General features: G+C 51.3%; 1 protein-coding gene across 7 annotated transcripts in view; it reads left to right on the top strand.

Annotated features, from left to right (window-relative positions):
• Positions 1 to 22505, top strand: part of IMPDH1 (inosine monophosphate dehydrogenase 1) — a 63499-nt gene that overhangs the window by 6595 nt on the left and 34399 nt on the right. For 4 of the 7 annotated variants that reach the window (XM_083700338.1, XM_083700335.1, XM_083700336.1 and 1 more), the window contains exon 2: positions 16379 to 16477. In XM_083700338.1, coding sequence (XP_083556464.1) covers positions 16379 to 16477 — 99 coding nt within the window. Of the gene's footprint in view, positions 1 to 15902; positions 16064 to 16378; positions 16478 to 22505 lie in introns of those variants that run through there. The other 3 variants (XM_083700341.1, XM_083700340.1, XM_083700339.1) reach the window with 3 other exon arrangements.

The following is a 22505-nucleotide window of genomic DNA, read 5'->3' as shown; positions in this document are numbered from 1 at the left end:
AAGTTCTTAACCCAAGGTACTATTTCTGGGTTAGCGGAGTCCGTAACCTGAAGCGTATGTAACCTGAAGTGTCTGTAACCCGAGGTACCACTGTAATTTCACTATATATAGGATAAGATCTATATCAGTCAAAGAACATTTATTGTAAGATTACTTTTTCTTTTCTTTTTCCATTTTCCTTTTTACGTATGCTTTTTCTGTTTGTTTTTTCCTGTATGTTATTTTGCTAATAATAAAAAAAAAGATTGGGAAATGGGTGGCGCTGTGGGTTAAACCACAGAGCCTAGGGCTTGCTAATCAGAAGGTCGGCGGTTCGAATCCCCACAACGGGGTGAGCTCCCATTGCTCGGTCCCTGCTCCTGCCAACCTAGCAGTTCAAAAGCACACCCGTGCAAGTAGATAAATAGGTACCACTCTGGTGGGAAGGTAAACGGCATTTCTGTGCGCTGCTCTGGTTCGCCAGAAGTGGCTTAGTCATGCTGGCCACATGACCCGGAAGCTGTACACCAGCTCCCTTGGCCAATAAAGCAAAATGAGCGCCGCAACCCCAGAGTTGGTCACAACTGGACCTAATGGTCAGGGGTCCCTTTACCTTTACCTTATTGTATAACTACATTAGTATATAAATCTTAGATTTCTAAACAATTTCGCAATATATAAGATAAGATATTTATCAGTCCAAGAACATTTATTGTAAGATTACTTTTTCTTTTCTTTTTCTATTTTCCTTTTTACATATGCGTTTTCTGTTTATTTTTTCTTTATGTTTTTTGCTAATAGTAATAAAAAAAGAATAGGGTGGTCCTTGGAGATCAGGGAGCGTCTCGCCTCCCTTCTCCCAATCTGGACCAGACAGCTTCCAATCCCTTCAGATCCCAAGCAGTTTGCCCCCCAAAGTGGTGTCCCGTCAGGACTTGGGACCCCACGGAGATCAGGTCAAAGGAGGGAACTAGTGGGATGAGCAGCCAGGTTGCCTCCATAGTAATAGGTCAGGGGTCTGCAACCCGCGGCTCCGGAGCCGCATGTGGCTCTTTTACACCTTTACCGCGGCTCCGGGGCGGATACTAGTGAGGGGAGGAGGCGCACTGTGCACCCCGACACTCCCCACTGTGGCGGGTGCTGTACTGGCTGTGACGTCGCATGGGGGCAGTGCGTGCATTAGTCACACACTGTCCCGACGTCACCTTTCCGCCCGCTACATTGTAAGGGGCATGTACGCTGGTCACTGCATTGAAAGGGGACATGTACGCTGGTCACTGTTTTGAAGGGAGTGAAGAACACACACACACACACAAAGGTAAATTGTTAATTTAACGTTTATTTCTATGAGGAGGAGTAATTCTGAGGGGTCAAAGAAAGAAATAATAAAAAAATGACAAAAAAGTTATTTTTATAATGACGAGTTTTGCGGCTCCCAGTTTATTTTTCCTCCGGAAACGGGTCCAAGTGGCTCTTTTTGTCTTAAAGGTTGCAGACCCCTGTAATAGGTCACCAAGAGCTTAGCTGCGGTCCCTGCATTGCAGGGGGTTGGACTAGATGACCCCTGGGGCTCCCTCTGCGATTCTGTGAGCTGTGGTGCAAAGGTTTCCAGGTAGAACAGAAGCACCTTGAAGATTAGCCCACATTTCAGATTTCTCCGTTTTGCATCTGATACCCGTCTCAGAATTTGAACAGTTTGGACTAGATTTGGTCCAGCTTTCGGGGAAGGCCGGTGAGCTCAGAAACTGTCAAATGCCATCAAATGCCGCTCACTGCCTGTCAGCTGTCAGTCAAAAGCAATAATCCCAAACGCCACCTAGTGTTAAATAAGAGTGTGTCCATTGCACACACATTTGGCAAATACCATATTTTTCACTCCATAAGACGCACCTGACCATAAGACGCACCTAGTTTTTAGAGGAGGAAAACAAGGGGAAAATATATTCTGAACGAAACAGTGGATGTATGATTTTTGTGGTTCATGCTGTGGCCAAAGACATGTGATCTGATGGTGAATTTGGGATGACCCAATGCAAAAATCCTGAGGATCCATGTGGATCCGTGCTTTGTAACCATGTTTTTGTGCCATTGCCCCACGCAACAGCAGGTGCGTGATTTTTTGGGTGCAGGATGAAGCCATGGGCATGCTATGTGATCTGATGGTGAATTCGGGGTGACCCAGTGTAAAAATCCTGAGGATCCATGGGCTTTTACCTCCCCCCTCCCAGGCAGCCTCCGCTAGCGTCCCTTATCTCCCTCCCGATCCCACCGATCAGCTGTTTCCTTTCAACACTCCCTTCCCTCTTGTTTGCCTTAGTGTCTTTTCCTTAGCTGGAGCAGTTTTTTGCTCCTCCTTTTCTTCTAATTTCTCTCCTTATTGCTTTCATCTTCCTGTTCCCCCCCTTTGCAAGTTTGCTGTCTTTGCCTCCCCCCTCCCAGGCAGCCTCCTTTATCTCTAGCGTCCCTTATCTCTCTCCCTGATGGGCAAACGATCAGCGGCTTTGTTTCAACACCCACTTCCCTCTTTCAAAAAAATAAAAAATAAAAAGCATGATCTGCTTTTTGCCCCAGGGCAATTCAGCTCCAGGGACCACACATTCGCTCCATAAGATGCACAGACATCCCCCCTTACTTTTTAGGAAGAAAAAAGTGCGTCTTATGGAGCGAAAAATACGGTATTTGGCAAACAAAATCAATGAAGCATCTGAGAGAGGAGGCCTTGTGGTAATGGGCACATAGAATGGCTCCCCCAGGAGGCAGCAATGATTCCCAATTGGGACGGCTATAAAACAGGATTAAGCCCATTCATGGAGGGGAGGGATATCAGTGGCTCCTGGCCAGAATGGCTCTGCTCTGACCTCTGAGGTCAGAGGCAGCAGTGCTTCAGAATGCCACTTGTGGGAAACCGCAGGAGGGGAGAGTGTGGCCCTTGTGCTCAGATCCTGCTTTTCCACCATGGGCATCTGGCTGGCCCCTAAGTGATCCAGCAGCCTCTTCTCAAGCGGGTGCCAGGGAACGAGGGCCGGCTAGCTAGCTGGCAGGCTCACCCGCCTCTGCTGCCGCCAGAGAGGCTTCCTTCTCTGGAACGAAAACAAGGCTAGCTGCCATGGGGCTGTTTTCCTGCCTGCCTCTCCTGGGGCATAATTAACTGTGCCAGGCCGCTCTGGGCACTGGGGAGCTGCCTGCCTGCAGCTGTACACAAGCCTCAGCCGCGGGCGCAGGCTGGCAGGGGAGCCGGAACAGGGAAACTCTCTTTCTGCTCCTGCAGTGTGAGAGGAGGGCTGAAGAAGCTGATCAGGCCAAAGGGCTCTCATCTGGGAAACCTGTATGCAAGATTTGAGCATAATAATAATAATAATAATAATGATAATGATAATTTATTTATATCCCACCCTCCCCAGCAAAAGCTGGGCTCAGAGCTGCTAACAACAGTAAAGTAATACAGCATTCTATAATCAAATTGTTATAAAATCAGCTCAAATCAAATCAATGGCAACCATTGGGCTAGAGTTCTATGAGGATTGCCAAAGGAGGTGCCTTGGCCAAAGGCCTGGTGGAACAGCTCTGCCTTCCAGGCCCTGTGGAAAGATGTCAAGTCCCGCAGGGCCCCGGTCTCTTGTGACAGAGTGTTGCACCAGATCGGGGCCACCGCCAAAAAAGCCCTGGCTCTGGCTGAGGCCAGTCTAACCTCCCTGTGACTTGGGATCTCCAAGACGTTTTTGTTTGAAGACCGTAAGGTCCTCCGTGGGACATACCAGGAGAGGCGGTCCCATAGGTACGAGGGTCCTTGGCCGTATAGGGCTTTAAAGGTTAAAACCAGCACCTTAAACCTGATCCTGCACTCCACCAGGAGCAAGACTCTCCTCTCCTGCCATCTCTGGCATTCAGAAGCACTGCTCAGTCCGACTGCGGAAGCAGAGCAGAGCCAACATGTCTAGGAGCCATCAACAGCCTCTCTCCTCCTCCCTGAATTTGTACAACCCTCCTTTGAAGCCACCCAAGTTGGTGGCAGTCCCTGCCTCCGGTGGGAGGGAGTTCCACAGGTTAACTATGCATGTGGTTTGTGCCATGCACAGGTCAACCCTGAACGGCACCTCATTGGTACTTTGAGAGGAAAGGCAGCCTGGAGGTGGGGGCATAGATAAGGCGTTGGCCACCTGGTCCGTGGATCCTGGCCATCACGGCTGGGCCGGGCCTCCCCAGCAGGAGGAAGCGATGTTTCTGAATGTCAGTTGCTGGAAACGACAGGGGTGTGTGTGAGAGAGAGTTACTCTTGTGCTCGAATCCTGCTTCCTGGCTTCCCATAACGGGTGCCTGGCTTGCCACTGTGGGAACAGGATGCTGGACTAGATGGGCCTGATCCGGCAGGGTTTTCCTTGTGTTCTTATGGAACCTGCAGGGCCAGGGGCAGTCTATCTTGATCCCTGGAGGTATTTGGCCACTGTGATGACTGGATGGGCTGATCAAGAAGCAAACTCTTCTCCTATTTCCCAGCCCGAGGGTGGGACATGGCCAGGTGGGCTCACCCTCTTTCCTCCTTCCTAAAAATTGCAGCCAGGGATTTGCACCTAATGGGAAGTGGCGCCTAATGGGAAGTGGCCCACAACCAGCTTCTGCCGCCTGCAAGCCTGCACCCTGAGAGGCTGCCTGCCTTCCCCCCTGGCTCTCCTGGACCTTTCAAGACCCGTCTGGCAAGAGGACGGGGATCCGGTTCCCATAATTCGTGAAGATTGAAGAGGTGAAGTGGCCACATGCAGGGTGAGGCGATCTCGTAGGCAAACTGGTCCCAGGGGCTTTGTATACTAATCTTGGCCCAGTAGCAAATCAGCAGCCAGCGCAGATTTCTGAGCGCAGGTGTCACAGACTGACGAGACCTCGCTGCTGTCAGCAATTGGGCTGCAGCATCCCACAAGCAAGGTGCAAGGGCAGCCCTACACAAAGAACAAAGGAAAGAACCTCAGGCAGAGACATCATTCAGAAGACGCAGTGCGCGTCTCCTGGTGAAGCTGGATCCTGACTCCCAGGATACATTCAACGAAGGGGAGAGATGAGAGGCCAGGAAAGTTGATGCCGAAATAAATTGCGCTGTCCCAAGAGAGACGGCTTTGTTGTTCTTGCTGCCAAAGACTCAAAGACAGGCAACAGCTCTGCAAACGGAAAATATGCGTTTCTGTAGGCAAAGTGCTGCCCCCTGGAGCAGAGATCCCTGCCCAGCAAGCATCTTGCCAGAGAACGGATTCAAGAAAAGATCCCAGGGTCCTCAGAGGAGGCTGCCTGCTCTGTCTCTGCGTGATTCACCGTTCTGGGCTGGACTCCCCAGCCTGTCCCCCCCCCCCCGGCTGTGCTTGACGCAGATGATTCTGCTGTTTCCCTGGAGCGGGTGAAACTGGCTCATTTGGCCGATCACTCCCCATGCAGAGGCACAGCCCAGTTATCTGAAGAAGCCGCATCCAGGTTGATTATGCACACAGAGACACAACGGGGTGATGGTGAACTCCTCTGAGAGAGAGAGAAATTCTCAATGTAGTCTTTTTGTTGGGGTGCAAGCTGGGGGGGGGGTGTGGACACACAGCTTCACTTTAAATTGGGAAACAAAAGAAGCATAAATTCAACCCTGGCTTGAGTCATTCATTCTTTCATTCCAGGATTTACCCAATCCCATCTTTTACAAGTGTTTCAAGGCAGCTAAGAATAAGGAATTAAAACCACCTCACAGAACGATAATAAACATAAGGGAAGTAGCAGCAAGGCAGTACCCTGGGAGGAGGGAACTGGCAGCCATGAATACAATTCTCTAGTTTAAAAGTCGGGATGAACCTCATTAAAAGGAAATATTAGTAAAGATTTACCACGGGGGGGGGCAGCCCCCCGCCACTCTGCACGCTTAAAGTGTGGGTCACAATGGAGTCACCAGCAAGAGCTTCAATAAAGGGAGATGCCCAGAGCAAAGCTGGAGGATATAAATGAGGAAACCATAAAAAATGGCCAGCGAAGCTTTGCAAACTCTTCCCCTATCCCACTTCCCCCCTTTAGCCCAGACAAAAACAGCAGCTTGCTCTGTGGAAATCAAACAGAGGACATTTCTCCACCTTCCCATGCCCTGCTTATTTCAGGCTGCCAGCCAAGATAAGATGGTGAAGAACCATAAAACTGTAGAGTTGGATGGGACCCCTGAGGGTCATCTAGTCCAACCCCCGGCAATACCGAGATCACAACCAAAGCATTCCTGGCAGATGGCTACCCAACCTCTGCTTAAAAGCCTCCAGCATCCCCTTCTGAAACAGCAGCCCTGCAGAGAAAACTCTTAATCTCAGGAACTTGGGTTTGAGCCCCACTTCGGGCAAAAGCTCCCTGCATTGCAGTGCGTTGGACTAATAATAATAATAATAATTTACACCCCACCCTCCCCGGCCAAGGCCAGATGATCCTTGGGTCCCTTCCCGCTGTATACCTGAAGGAGCGTCTCCACCCCCATCGTTCTACCTGGACACTGAGGTCCAGCTCTGAGGGCCTTCTGGCGGTTCCCTCCCTGCGAGAAGCAAAGCTACAGGGAACCAGGCAGAGGGCCTTCTTGGTAGCGGCACCCTCCCTGTGGAACGCCCTCCCACCAGATGTCAAAGAGAAAAATAACTACCAAATTTTTAGAAGACATCTGAAGGCAGCCCTGTTTAGGGAAGCTTTTAATGTTATTGCATTTTAGTGTTTTGTTGGAAGCCGCCCAGAGTGGCTGGGGAAACACAGCCAGATGGGCGGGGTACAAATAAATTATTATTATTATTACTGTATTATTATTATTATTATTATTATTATTATTATTATTATTATTATTATTTTGCAATTGCACTGGGGAAACAGGCCGGTGTAAGTGGGCCTGAGGTTCCCCGTCTGGCCACTGGAGGGCAGCAGAGGTGTCCTCTTTCGCTTGTCCGGCTACCCTGGCCTGGTTGGCATTCCTGGGGCACAGCACCCCAGGAGCTGCGAGGGGCAGCTTCTTGCCTCTTCAGGTCTTCAGATGCCCACTGCCCACTGCAGAGGCTGCAGAGCTGCTACCGAGCCAACTCCAAGGTGTTACTTACCCCTGGTATATGAAGACCTTAACAACTCGGGACCAGTTTAGCCCACCAGTGTCCGCTGGACCATCTGCAGAACTGGCCCTGTTACAGGGGTCACACAAAACCCTGCTCCGCATTTGTAAGAGCGCAAACCTTTTGTGTACCCTTTGGAACTCCGGGTCTCTGGAAACCAGGCAGGTACTGTCAGAAGGTACATGTATGCTGGCTACAAACCTGCTATGTTTTTAGTTTTTTTGCTGAGGACAAAAATGAGAGAAAACCCCGCGATGAAAGCCCTCTCTTTGGAGCAGGAACTGTCCTGTAAATGAGGTACAGTTCAGAGGTTGCCCATTGATATGGCAGGAGCAATAAGGAGGGGAGACATTGCAAGGAGGAAGCTGTTAATCAACATTGCAGGAGACCCTGAGCAAACAGGTCGGGAGGGGCATGCGCTGCTGTTTTTAACCCAGTGTCTGCATAGGGACGGCCATCCGAATCGTCCTGCCAGATGCAATTCTTCCAGGAAAGACAGGGTACCCCTCCATTCTGCCCTGGTCAGACTTCACAAAGACTCCTGTATCCAGGTCTGGGCACTATGGGTGAAGGCAGGGGAATGCAGGAGGTCAGTTGCCCCCCATCAAGCAAATAAATAAAAAAGTACTTAACGAATTGACCAATTGCATCGCAGGTAACTCGGTTCTGCCCTTACAATAAAGCTTGTCCCCCTAAAATAAACCCCGGCTATAGGTAAAAAAGGGGATGCGGGTGTGCTGTGGGTTAAACCACAGACAGAAGGTCGGCAGTTCGAATCCCCATGACGGGGTGAGCTCCCGTTGCTTGGTCCCTGCTCCTGCCAACCTAGCAGTTCAAAAGCAGTCAAAGCGCAAGTAGATAAATAGGTAAGACTCTGTCGGAAAGGTAAACGGCGTTTCCGTGTGCTGCTCTGGTTCGCCAGAAGCGACTTAGTCCTGCTGGCCACATGACCCGGAAGCTGTATGCCGGCTCCCTCGGCCAGTAAAGCGAGATGAGCGCCGCAACCCCAGTCACAACTGGACCTAATGGTCAGGGATCCCTATACCTTTTACCTTCATAGGTAAAAAGGCAAAGGACGGTTAAGTCCAGCCAAAGGCGACTACGGGGTTGCGGCGCTTATCTTGCTTTCAGGCCGAGGGAGCTGGCATTTGTCGACAGACAGGACTAAACTGCTTCTGCCGCAACAGAACACTGTGGCGGAAACCAGAGTGCACGGAAACACCATTCACCTTCCCGCCAGAGCGGTACCTATTTATCTACTTGCACGGGTGTGCTTTTGAAATGCTAGGTTGGCAGGAGCTGGGACAGAGCAACAGGAGCTCACCCCATCGTGGGGATTCAAACCGCCGACCTTCTGATTTGCAAGCCCAAGAGGCTCAGTGGTTTTAACCACAGTGGCACCCGCATCCCTAGGGAAGTCATAGTCCCACTCTATTCTGCCTTGGTCAGACCACACTGGGAATACTGTTTCCAGTTCGGGGCTCCCCAATTTAAGGAGGATGTTGACAAGCTGGAAGGTGTACAGAGGAGGGTGACCAAGAGGATCCAGGGTCTGGAAACCAAGCCTGATGAGGAATGGTTGAAGGAGTTGAGTATGTTTAGCTTGGAAAAGAGGAGTCTGATAAGTGATATGACGGCCTTCTTCAAATATTTGTGGGGCTGCCCCATGGAAGATGGAGCGAGCTTGTTCTCTGATGCTGTGGAGGGGAGGACCCAAGCCAACAGATCCAAATGAGGAATGAGATTCCAACCAACCCTGCGGAAGAACTTTCTGCGGGCGAGAGCTGTTTGACAGTAGAATGGACTCCCTTCGAAGGGGGTGGACGCTCCTTCCTTGGAGGTTTTTAAGCAGAGGTTGGATCCTGGAGCTGAGATTCCTGCATTGCAGGGGCCTGGACTAGGTGACCCTTGGGGTATTTCATGATTCTACGATGGCAGAAAGATTTTTCTTGGCTTGCAAACAGTATCCCTGAAGGAATGTCTCCACCTCCATCATCCATCCCAGACATTGAGGTCCAGCGCCGAGGGCCTTCTGACAGTTCCCTCCCTGCGAGAAGTGAGGTTACAGGGAACCAGGCAGAGGGCCTTCTCGGTGGTGGTGCCCACCCTGGGGAACACCCTCCCATCAGATATCAAGGAAATAAACAACTATCTGATGTTTAGAAACAAATAAAAAAATTGTCTTCTTCAGATACATGCACACAAAAGCTTAAACCCAGAACAAACTTAGTTGGTCTCTAAGGTGCTACCAGACAATTTTTTAAATTTATTTCAACTGCGTCAGACCAACACGGCTACCTACCTGAATCTAGAATCATGACTTTTAGAAGACACCTGAAGGCAGCCCTGTTTAGGGAAGTTTTTAATGTTTGAAATTTTATTTTGTTTTTAATGTTCTGTTGGAAGCCATCCAGAGTGGCTGGGGAAACCCAGCCAGATGAGAGTAATAATAATAATAATAATAATAATAATAATAATAATAATAATAATAATAATAATAATAATTTCCTCCAAGCAGAGCCCGGTGTTCAAGACAGACGTCGAGGCAAGGCCCTGGAGCAAAAGGAGCCCAAATCGCTTTCCCTCTGTATCAATTCCGCTGCCGCCCTTTGGCCAGTGACTCATGAACCCCAAAATGTAGTTGGACGCGGTTCTGCTGAACTGGCGAATGGACTCCTGGTGCCTTTGCTCTTGGGGGGACGGCAGAGGACATCAGCCTTAGGCAGGGAGGCCAAATCTCACATTAGAATCATAGAATCCTAGAGTTGGAAGAGACCACAAGGGCCATCGAGTCCAACCCCCTGCCAAGCAGGAAACACCATCAGAGCACTCCTGACATATGGTTGTCAAGCCTCTGCTTAAAGACCTCCAAAGAAGGAGACTCCACCACACTCCTTGGCAGCAAATTCCACTGTCAAACAGCTCTTACTGTCAGGAAGTTCTTCCTAATGTTTAGGTGGAATCTTCTTTCTTGTAGTTTGGATCCATTGCTCCGTGCCCGCTTCTCTGGAGCAGCAGAGAACAACCTTTCTCCCTCCTCTATGTGACATCCTTTTATATATTTGAACATGGCTATCATATCACCCCTTAACCTCCGCTTCTCCAGGCTAAACATGCCCAGCTCCCTTAGCCATTCCTCATAAGGTATCGTTTCCAGGCCTTTGACCATTTTGGTTGCCCTCCTCTGGACACGTTCCAGTTTGTCCGTGTCCTTCTTGAACTGTGGTGCCCAGAACTGGACACAGTACTCCAGGTGAGGTCTGACCAGAGCAGAATACAGTGGCACTATTACTTCCCTTGATCTAGATGCTATACTCCTATTGATGCAGCCCAGAATTGCATTGGCTTTTTTAGCTGCTGCGTCACACTGTTGGCTCATGTCAAGTTTGTGGTCAACCAAGACTCCTAGATCCTTTTCACATGTACTGCTCTCAAGCCAGGTGTCACCCATCTTGTATTTGTGCCTCCCATTTTTTTGCCCAAGTGCAATACTTTACATTTCTCCCTGTTAAAATTCATCTTGTTTGTTTTGGCCCAGTTCTCTAATCTGTCAAGGTCGTTTTGAAGTGTGATCCTGTCCTCTGGGGTGTTAGCCACCCCTCCCAGTTTGGTGTCATCTGCAAATTTGATCAGGATGCCCTTGAGTCCATCATTCCCAGCCAACAAACCCCTCAGGAAAAAGCGGCTTTTAGCACCAGGGCTCACCCCAAGAAGGAAAGAAAGAGAACGGCCTCTTGAGGATGCGCAGAGTGCATTGGTGTCAGTGCTGAGTACACGCAGCCAGGGTGCACACATTGAAAGTTGTGGCTGCATTAAAAAGCAGCGCCTCCCCTTGCAGGATCAAGCCCCTTTGACAAGGGGTGCTGAGCCCAGGAGCAGCTGGCCTGAGCACCGGGCACGCAATCTGCCCGCCTCGATTTCTCCCTCGAACTCCAGACTCTCCTCGGGGGACATAAATGAAACTCCTGTTTGCATGCCAAGAAAAACCTTGTGTTTTGGACCTGACCAGCTTTTCCTGGCTGGAAAAAAAGGAAGAAGTGTGTGATGGAGGTTTGGTCGGAAGCCCAGGAAGCCTCTCCCAGAAAGAACCATCGTGGTTTGCAAGAGTTTGAAATGGAAATTAAATGCAAACCACACGGGCAGAATTTGCTCGCTGGATTGATTTCACTTCCTCTATTATTTTCATACAGATGGAAAGGAGTCAGGGGAAGAGCTGGCTTGAGTCACGAGTTCAAGATCCGAGTCCCAAGGTTTTTCTCTGTCCCCCGAGGTTTCCTCTGCTCTTTGCTTTGCAGTCAGGCTCAGGGCGGTTTCCTTGACCACAGGAGCAGAGCTGCCTTCTGCTACCAGGCCATCGTGTCTGGCTGCAGTGAGTGCAGGATGCTGCAGCAAAAGTGCTGACAGGCAAGGCCTTGCCAGCACAGAACACCTGGGCTGCTCAGATGGGCTGCCAATTTGCTGCCCCAGATGTGCCCACGCGGCTGCTAGAATCAGTGGAACTGGCATTGCTACAGGTGCCCATAATCCCCTGTCAGCATTTGTAAGAACTCAGTCGCCTCCCCTTTGGAACTCCTCGCCTATTGAGATCAAGCACCGTAAGCCTTTTGGAACCTGCTGAAAGCATTCTTGTTTAGACTAGCCCGTCCAGACATCTAGAAACTCGATGGGTGGTTTAATCTAAAAGTAAAGGTAAAGGGACCCCTGACCATTAGGTCCAGTCATGGCCGACTCTGGGGTTGTGGCGCTCATCTCACTTTACTGGCTGAGGGAGCCGGCATACAGCTTCCGGGTCATGTGGCCAGCATGACTAAGCCGCTTCTGGAGAACCAGAGCAGCGCACGGAAACGCCGTTTACCTTCCCGCTGGAGCGGTATCTATTTATTTACTTGCACTTTGATGTGCTTTCGAACTGCTAGGTTGGCAGGAGCTGGGACAGAGCAATGGGAGCTCACCCTGTCGTTGCGGGGATTCGAACCACCGACCTTCTGATCAGCAAGTCCTAGGCTCTGTGGTTTAACCCACAGCACCAGCCGCGTCCGTGGTTTAATCTACTTTTAGCCTATTATTAGTTCCACTTTTGAAAAGTTTTAAAATAACTACTGCTAATGTTTCTTACGGATACTTTTATTATTGTTTTTGGAAGCCGCTTGGGTCCCCACCCCCACCCCGGCTCCACCTTAAAGACAAGAGGTGTATAATGAGTAGTGAACGAGTAATAAATTGATCCATCCAGTTCAGTAGTGCTTACTCTGACTGGCAGTGGATTTTCCAAGCAGGGGTTTCCCCTGAGCCCTGCCTGGAGATCCCCTGCCGCTGGGGATTGCCCCTGGGGCCCTTCTGCATGCAGGGCAGGTGTCCTCTCCCTGAGCCATGGCCCTTTGCAAAGGGCAGCCCGGATCCTGCTTGCAGGTCTCCCAGAATGGGCATCTGCTTGGGGACTTTGAGAACAGTATGTTGCACAAGAGGGGCAACTGGCAGGATCCAGCCCGAGGCTCTTCTGACGTCCGTAAATGAAATTAAAGGGATTCTTGAATGGCGGCAAGTTCTGAAATCATGTGAGGAAGGAATTTAGCTGCAGAGGAAGCGAGTCTGGAATAATTCAGCACCTTGTGGTCCATTAGGCCAATTTACTGCGCGGAGATCCTGGCCTCTCCACAAGCGCATGACTTGAGCGCAGGAAAGCATAATAATAATCACAAGAACCCTCATGGAACCATGAAATTGTAGAGTCAAAGGGACCCCCAAGGGTCACCAGCCCAATCCTGGGTTTAGTGGGAATCTCCTTTCTTGTAACTTGAAGCCATGGGTTCGAGTCCTACCCTCCGCAGCAGGAGAGAACAAGTTTGCTCCGTCCTCCACCTGATATTAGGTGATGGCTACCGTGTCGCTTGGAACACAGGGTGGCGCTGTGGGTTAAACCACAGAGCCTAGGACTTGCCGATCAGAAGGTTGGCGGTTCGAATCCCCACAACTGGGTGAGCTCCCGTTGCTCAGTCCCTGCTCTTGCCAACCTAGCACTTTGAAAGCACGTCAAAGTGCAAGTAGATAAATAAGTACCACTCTGGCGGGAAGGTAAACGGCGTTTCCATGCACTGCTCTGGTTCACCAGAAGCGTCTTAGTCATGCTGGCCACATGACCCAGAAGCTGTACGCTGGCTCCCTTGGCCAGTAAAGCGAGATGAGCACCACAACCCCAGAGTCAGTGACGACTGGACCTAATGGTCAGGGGTCCCTTTACCTTTACCATGTCGCTTCTCAGTAATATTAAAGAGACTCTCCCGGCAGTTGTCATGGCTTCTGGGGAATGAAGGTCAACCCTATTATCAGATTGGCGGGGGTGGGTGGGGGAACAGCCATGCAAATCCGTTGCAGCAAAACAACAAAGAGTATTTCCAGCACCCGGAACCCTTTTATCACGGCTGAAGATGCAGTCCACTTCATCAAGCTGTCCACAAAGGGGGGGGGAGGGGTGATCAATTGTCCCAAAATGCAAAATGCAGCACTGCCTAACAACAGGATGTGTGTTTTTTAAATTTAAAAAGCATTTCTAAACTTGATTGTTTATTTATTTTCTCCTTAAGATTTACATCCCACTTGTTTTTAAAAAGGCCCAACAGCCTCAAAGCGCTTTTCCAAATGAATAAAGCAATAAAATTATCAGCAGAAGGGTTTTTTTTTAATATAAAAACCCAACGATTTAAAACATTCCAAGGATTAAAATAAGCAAGGCAGAGTCCTAGGATATGGTTACCAGATTTTTTTCAAGGAATCCGGGGACACTTTCTTTTTCTCTTTCCTTTTTTTCCTGAATTCCATGCTTTATTGTTTTAGAAAAGGGTTGCCCAAAGTTCTTGACCTATTTTTTTGGGGGGGGGGGAATCCCCAAAGTTGTGAAGCACACACCTCAACACAAGGCAGGCGGAGAAGCCCATCTACAAACACACAAATGCAAATAAAAAAAAAAGGTGGCGGGTTGTGTGTGGAGAGAGATTGAATAGAGGCGCTCGCTGGTCATGGGAAAACACGCATTAAAACACACACACAAGGCATGTTAAGTTGTGGGTGAACATATCAGATGACACAGCGATTCTTCAAACAGCTCTTGTTTATTCACAGGCCAGAACAGAACTGAACTGAAGGGTTCAGCCTTCTTATATAGAGCTCCAGTACAACGTAACTGTAACAACTTTCTGTAACTAGCCAATCACTGAACGTCACTTTCGATCCCTTATTTGCATATGTGGACCTGAACTATCTACAGTATCCCCCTGCTGGCCCAGGGTGAGAACTTCAGTACATAACAAGGCAGCCGAGTGGCTCAGAGCCCGTTGGAGCGCCACAGGCTCTTCTGCTGCGGGCGGCTCTGCGCGAGTTCGGGGTGAGCGTTGATCAAGGAAGTGAGCCAGAACGAAGCTCTCTGGCTTGCGCCTCGGTTTAAATAGCCCCAACACCAGCCAGCGGATTGGCTGGCTGGAACTTTGATGTGGCCGGGACCTCCAGTGCTACTCACTGCCATGGCGCCCACCATGTTGCCCACCGGAAGTCCCCAGGCATAAATCCGGAGACATTCCAGGGACAGATTTTGTCCGGGGACAGATTGGTGAATCTGGGAACTGTCCCCAGAAACCGGGGCGGGGGCGTCTGGTAACCCTATCCTAGGATTCTGTGAGATGGCTCCTGGGTTTGAGTCCCACGTTGGACAAAAGACTCCTGCCTTGGACTAGATCAGGGGTAGGCAACCTAAGGCCCGGGGGGCCGGATCCAGCCCAATCGCCTTCTCAATCCGGCCCGCGGATGGTCCAGGAATCAGCGTGTTTTTACATGAGTAGAATGTGTCCTTATATTTAAAATGCATCTCTGGGTTATTTTTGGGGTATAGGAATTCGTTCTCTCTTTCCCCCCAAAAAATATAGTCCGGCCCCCCACAAGGTCTGAGGGACAGTGGACCGGCCCCCTGCTGAAAAAGTCTGCTGATCCCTGGACTAGATGATCCTCACGGTCCCTTCCAGCTCCCCAATCCTAGGATTCACTCGGGAGCTGCCTGCCCATTGACCCCAGTTAAAACCAGTGTCGCTCCGACGTTCCGACCTGGGTTCTCAGACCCTTAAGTCCTTTGCTGGTTCCCCACATTTGGATGCCAAAGAGCCTTCCTTTGTTTGTCAGCCAGTCTGCTTTTGCCCAAAGAGCGGCGCCTGCCTGACCCAAAACCTGCGCTTCCTCTTTGGGGGAGGGGGAGCACAATTGTGGCCGGAGGATGGATGGATGGATGGGGGGTCCTTCTGAGGCCTCCTCGGGCACCAGGAAGCAGGAAACCCCTTCCTTCTTCCTTCCTTTTCCTTTCTCCTTCCTTCCTTCCTTCCTTCCTTCCTTCCTTCCTTCCTTTTCCTTCCATCCTTCTCCTTTTCCTCTTTCTCTCCTTCCTTTTCCTTCCTTCCTTTCCATCTTCATTCCTTCTCCCCCTCCCTCCCTTCTCCTTCTTTACTTTTCCTCCCTCCCCATCCTCCTTACTTCTTCCTTCTCCTCCCTTCTTTTTCCTCCCCCCCTTTCTTTCCTTCCCACCCTCCTTCCATCTCCTCCTTCCTTCCTTTTCCCTTTCCTTTTCCTTTCTCCTTCCTTCCTTTTCCATCCATCCTTCTTCCTTTTCCTCGTTCTCTCCTTCCTTTTCCTTCCTCCCTTCCTCCCCATCCTCCTTCCTTCTCCTTCTCCTTCCCTCCCTCCTTCGCCGGAGGGAGGAGCCGCCCTCCCGGGCTGTCCGCGCCCCGCGCTCCGCCCTCCTCCTCCTCCTCTTCCTCTTGGGCGCCGCTTGGTGGCTCCGCGGCGCGGCGGCGGCGGCGGCGGCGCAGAGAGCGCGGGGCGGGCGCCGAGCGCAGCCAACGGCGGACCGAGGAAGCCCCCCGCCCGCCCGCCCGCCGGACGACGACGACGAGGAAGCGGCGGCGGCGGAGGCGAGCCCGGCCCGGCGGCTGCGGCGGCGCCATGGGCGAAGGCGAGCCGCTCAGGTAGGCGCGCCGGGCCGCGCCAGGGGGAGCGCACGGCCGGGGAGGAGGCGAGGAGGCAGGAAGCGGGCCGGGCCGGGGCTGCTGCTGCTGCTGCTGCTGCTGGCATCGGCGGCCCCTGGGCGCCCCGGGTGCCCGAGCACCCACCCAACTCCCCGGGCAGGCGCCGTGCGCCCTCGTCCGTGCGCCAGGCAGGGCCAGCCCCGCCGCCTGGCCCCCGCGCTCCTGCTCCGGCCCGCGCCCGCTTGGCTGGGCAGGCGGCCCCTGAGCATGTGCAGAGCGCTGACGGTCTCTCTCCTCTCTCCCTTGCCTCCGCAGCATGGCCGACTACCTGATCAGCGGCGGCACCGGCTACGTCCCCGAGGACGGCCTGACGGCGCAGCAGCTCTTCGCCATCGCCGACGGACTCACCTACAAGTAAGGGGGGCAAGGGGGCGGGGCCTCCCCCCACGTGGCTCCCAGCTGGCACCCTGCCTGGGGCCCCCCAGCAGATGGCACCCCCAGGAAAAGGGTCCCTGGCTAGGAAGGGCGTCTCCGCGCCACCTGCCCAAGCGCCAGGGGCGGATGGAGACGGCTGGCATCACCCCATGGCAAGGACCCCCTTCCCTGCATGGATGGTGGGGGTCCTCCTCCTGACCCCAAGGGGACCCTCCCCACACAGTCCGCTGCATACCCCCCCCCCAGCAGTCAACCCCAACTTAGTGCCCAACCTGAATCTCCGGATCAGAATCTCTGACCAGGCCCTGCAAAGAGCAGATGGCGCATGGCGGAAATGTCCTTCTCATTTACCTCTTTGAAACGTGGCAGCGACCTGGGGGACCCCTTGGTTGGCTCTGCTGAACAGTCCGGCCTGTAGACCTCTGCAACTGCCAACAGGGCCTGCCTTGCTTTTCCTGCATGGGAATCTGTGAAATGGGCTGCTTGTCACTCTCTGCGCTTCCAGGAGACGCCGCTGTTTGTTCTGATTTGGGTGCAGGGACATTAGGCAGCGTTGTCCGTTCAATGCATTTTCATTCCAGTCTGTTTGTGGGGAGGTTACTCGGTGTTGCGTCAACGCAAGCGTCATCCCTCCCTGCCTTTCCAAAGTTTTTTTTTTCTTATCGCTTTCCTTTTTTGCAAAAAGAGCGAATCTTCGGGGGAAGCAGGTTTGTTGCTCAAAACCTCCTGGTCAACTCTTAATTGAGGAAGCTGGTGACAGCCTTGGGAGAAGGAATTTGCTGAGCCTTTGGGGTTGGCGGGGAGGTGGGTAGAGGGCAAAAATATTCCCGAATGGGCCGCCTCCTCTTCCTGTGTCTGGCTGGGTGCATCTTCCTCCTCCATCACGGTGCGGGTTTTGGAGTGAATTTGCATGGAAAGGGTTTCTGCTATCCAAATTTCGGGTTACAACCTCCAGAGCCCGATACTGTCAGGCCTGGGCTGTCTGAACCACTGTCTTCTCCCAGGCGAACCTGCCGGGCTCCGAGATCTTCAGGGGGGCTCTTCTCTCGGTCCCACCCCCCTCACAATCCCGCTGGGTGGGGGTGCAGGAGAGGGCCTTCTCGGTGGTGGCTTCTCCCAGGAAACTTTGGAACTCCCTGCCGAGGGAAGCCAGATTGGCTCCCTCCTTTCTGTCCTTCCACTGGCCGGTGAAGATTTTCCAACAGGCCTTTGGGAACTGACTGCATTTTGTTTGGAAAGAAAGGGGTTTCTGATAGTCCTGCGCTGTTTTTGCCACCTGCGTTTAAAACAGATCTGTGGTTTTAATTCTACATTTCATTGCATTTTAAATCGTTCACCTTTGACACACCTTTAGCTTTTTGGGTTTTACCTGTGCCGTTTTAAGTTGCAGTAGCTGCTTTGAGTCCTGGCCTGGGTGGGGAAAGGCGATCTATTAATAAGAATTTCAGCTTTCAGGTTTGAGTCTGCGTTTTGGTTCAATGGCAGGGAAAGAAAGATTCCTGTGCCCTTAATACTGTATCCAGCCTGGCTTTCAGGAGCCTCGGTTTTGCTGCAATCCAGCCGCCTCCCAGGCCCCAAACGCTCCCTTGCTGCCTGGCGTTTTCCGTCACTCAGATAGCGGAGGCTGCATTTCTGCCAGCGATGGGCTCACAACCAAGAATGGACTTTCCCTTTCCCCTAGGATACTCATTTCGTTTTATTTTAAGAAAAGCAAGTCGTGCCAGTGTTCATGACCACATCCTACGGCTGTGAGTTCCAAGCAGGCCATTTCTGGTCCAGGGAAGTAATCCTCAAGGAGGGGGGGCTCTCAGAGGCCCCCAGCCAGGACGGCTCTGCATCCCAGTTGCTGGAAATCTCAAGCCTGGAGAGATGCTCTGGCGCTGGGATCCTGCTTGCATCTGGTTAGCCACTGTGAGAACAGGATGCTGGACTCAGTGGGCCTCTGGCCTGATCCAGCAGCCTCTCCCTAAGTTCTTGTCCTTCTTATCTGAAGAGTAGGAGCTTCAGCAGATATCTCCCAAATGTTGCGTTTATGTAGATTAATATAACTGAAGAGTTAGAAGGGACCCCAAGGATCATTGAGTCCTAAAATTGGGTCTTTTCCAACGGTTGTAGGACTACAGCTCCCAGCATCTCCAGCTAACAGAACCCGGGAATTGTAGTCTAAAAGCACCTGGCGACCCAAGTCCAGGAAACCTGATCTAGCCAATGAAGATCCTTTATGTGGTCCCAGCTATACAGTGGTCCCTTGGTTCTTGAATGGCTTGGTAGTCAAACAACTTGGAACCCGAGCGCTGCAAACCCGAAAGTCAGTGTTCCGGTTTGCAAATCTTTTTCGGAAGCTGAACGTGCTCCGTTTTGAGTGCCACGCTGAGGTCTGTCTGTTTTTGCTCTTTATTTTGCGTTTTTGTTTCAGCGGCTTTTTCATTTTGTTTTTGCTACTGTGTGGAACCCAGTCCAGCTCCTGATGGATTGATTGTGTGACTGCAGTACATTGTTTATTGCTTTCGTTTTAGGGATCAATGGTCTTGTTGTTGTTTAGTTGTGTCCGCCTCTTCATGACCGCCTGGACCAGAGCACGCCAGGCACTCCTGTCTTCCACTGCCTCCCGCAGTTTGGTCAAACTCATGCTGGTAGCTTCGAGAACACTGTCCAGCCATCTCGTCCTCTGTCAGCCCCTTCTCCCTGTGCCCTCCATCTTTCCCAACATCAGGGTCTTTTCCAGGGAGTCTTCTCTTCCTCGGAGGTGGCCAAAGTCTTGGAGCCTCAGCTTCAGGATCTGTCCTTCCAGGGAGCACTCAGGGCTGATCTCCTTAAGAATGGATCCGTTTGATCTTCTTACAGTCCATGGGACTCTCAAGAGTCTCTTCCAGCGTCACGCTCTAACCTACAGAACTATCCTAGAACCCCGTTGGTTCTCCTTTTCCTTGAGAACATAAGAAATGCCCCATAACTGGATGAGGCCAATAAGGGCCCACATAGTCTAGCATCTAATAATAATAATGATTGTAATAATAATGGTATCCTGCCCATCTGACTGGGTTGCCCCAGCCACTCTGGGCAGTTATCAATATATATATAAACTCAATATAACATCAGCCATTAAAAACTTCCCAATACAGGGCTGTCTTTAGATATTGAAGTTGTGCAGTTGTTCATTTCCTTGACATCTAAAGGGAGGCATTCCACAGGGCGGGCGCCACCACCGAGAAGGCCCTCTGCCTGGTTCCCTGTAACCTCACTTCTCGCAGGGAGGGAACCACCAGAAGGCCCTCGGAGCTGGACCTCAGTGTCTGGGCAGCACGATGGGGGTGGAGACGCTCCTTCAGGTCTACAGGGCAGAAGCAGCAGCCAACCCGAATCCCCCCCTAGAAAACCCACAAGCAGGCTGTGATGGATAGTGTGACTTCTTAGTGAGCCGTTGCATAAAATCCTGCTTCCTCCATGCTTTGCTGTGCATCTTCTCGATCCTGAGGGACCAGAGAGGGAGGGCAGAGCTCAGCCTTCATGACCAGAAGCTTTTGGAATTGTCTGATCCAAACTGGGACTGAATCTCGTGGTTTAGCTCTGCTGTGTGCACTCCTATAAATTGCATTCTTGCTCTGGCACAGTTGAGAGTTCCCCTGCTTACCCCGCCCACCAGTATATAAAAGCCCAACAGTTTAAGCTTCTCCTCATATGATGGAAGATGATCCATTAATCAGATTACCACGGTCATCCTCCCCCCCCTGCGTTGCCTCCACATTTTTAATTTTTTAAATAATTTTGTTGAGGCTCGAAAGAATTCTGCTCGCTTTGTGGTCCCCCCCCCCCTTCCCTTCTTTTGAATTCGCAGTGAAAAGGCCACACACAGAGAATGCATGTAAGCAAAACTTGCAGCAAATATTCTCCTTGCGCAGGTTGTTAGCCAGGATCAGAGCAGGGGGCGTTCAGCAACCGTCTCCCGATATTGCTACCCTGGTATTCGGAGGTAGACTGCAGCTGACTGTGGAGGCTCCGTTTCGCTTTCATGGCCAGCTGCCGTGGATAGACCTCTTCTCCAACACTTTGAATATCATCTTCACCCCCTTTTAAAAACAATCTATGTCCCATGGCCATTGCCGCGCTAAGCGGCAAGAAATGCCTTGAGATTGTCTGTGCTCCTTCTGCCGGACGAGGTTCATGGGCCGGAGGTCAAAGAGGAAGCTTCCTGAGTCAAAAGGCGGGGCTCTGGGTTTGTGTACTGGACCCTAGTTCCGTTCTCCCTTTATACAGAATCACGGCCGTACTTGTGAGAAATCCTGTCGGACAGCTCAGAACTGCCCGAAAAATATTCAGTTGGAATCTCCTTTCTTGCAACTCGAATCCACTGCTTTGAGTCCTACTCTCCAGAGCGGGAGAAAACAATCTTGCCCCCCCACCTTCCATGTGACAGCCCTTTAGATATTTGAAGATGGCTCTCAAATCTCCTGTTTTGCTGGCTATGCATCCCCAGCTCCTTCGACCGCTCCTCATCAGGCCCTTCGTCATCTTGCAGATACTGATCTCTGTTTGATGTATTGATGTATTTATCAGCTCCATCTGGTACGCAAGATGAGACCCTCCCTGCCCGCGGACTGTCTCTCCAGAGTGGTGCATGCTCTAGTTATCTCCTGCTTGGACTACTGCAATGTGCTCTGCATGGGGCTACCTTTGAAGGTGACCCGGAAACTGCAACTAATCCAGAATGCGGCAGCCAGACTGGTGACTGGGAGCAGCCGCAGAGACCACATAACACCGGTCTTGAAAGACCTACATGGGCTCCCAGTACATTTCCGAGCACAATTCAAAGTGTTGGTGCTGACCTTTAAAGCCCTAAATGGCCTTGGCCCAGTATACCTGAAGAAGCGTCTCCACCCCATCGTTCTGCCCGGACACTGAGATCCAGCTCCGAGGTCCTTCTGGTGGTTCCCTCCCCGCGAAAAACCAAGTTACACCGAACCAGGCAGAGGGCCTTCTCAGTAGGGGCACCCGCCCTGTGGAACGTCCTCCCACCAGATGTCAAAGAGAACAACTACCAGACTTTTAGAAGACATCTGAAGGCAGCCCTGTTTCAGGAAGCATTTAATGTTTAATAGGTTATTGTATTTTAGTGTTCTGTTGGAAGCCGCCCAGAGTGGCTGGGGAAACCCAGCCAGATGGGCGGGGTATAAATTATTATTATTATTATTATTATTATTATTACTCGTTCAGCCAGTTTGAAGCGATCCTTCTGGAACTCCTGAGTTCCCTGGTGCAAGTTTACTCACCTTACTGTTCACCCAAGATCACTTAAGGAAGTAGTTTAAAAGTGCCGGGCCCTGGAAGACCCCAGCCCTGGCTCCCCTCCGCTGCGAGAATGGGCCGAGTATCTTTGCGGTCCTGGTTTTTCTTTCCTATAGCCAGAGGCTCCCCTATAAGGAGGGCCCCTCCTCATCCCCTGGGATAATTTAGAGGTTTTTTGGGGAAAAGAGGCTCTAATCCCCAGGATGCTTCCTGAGGAGTAAGCGCTGCTTAACTGGATGCAACTTGCTTCTGAGTAAACACGCTTTGGGTTGTGCTGCAAGGTCACGATCCTGTGCACACTTAGCTGGAAGCACAGCGGGACTTAATGTCCAAGTAATTGGACTCAGGAGGAGCGGCTACTTGCATACTATTTTTATACCAGATTATCTCCCATCTCTCCCTGGTTGCTGATGCTCAGGACACGGCGAAGGAAGATTTCCTGCTGCAAAAGCCATGCTGATTTTCTCTCTTTGTCCAGGCTTGTTCTTCCGTATGTTCAGTTATTCGGATTTTAACAATGCTGCCTGCAAATTTGCCAGAGAGAGGTGGTGGGCTCGTGGGTCTGTAATTCCCTCCTAATTCCTTCATTTAAAAACGGGCCGCCTTCCAGCCCCTCAAGAGGGAAATTGATTTTTAGCAACAAGCCGCCCCTTTTTATTAGAAGATCAGCATTTTCACATTTCTGTTAGAACTGGACGTCTTCCATCTGGACTCAGCGACTTGT

Source organism: Podarcis gaigeae (genome assembly GCF_964106915.1).
Source record: "Podarcis gaigeae genome assembly, chromosome: 10".
In the NCBI taxonomy this organism is placed as follows: Eukaryota; Metazoa; Chordata; class Lepidosauria; order Squamata; family Lacertidae; genus Podarcis; species Podarcis gaigeae.
The sequence above is the reverse complement of the archived record's forward strand: the minus strand, read 5'-3'. Positions and strand labels throughout refer to the sequence as shown.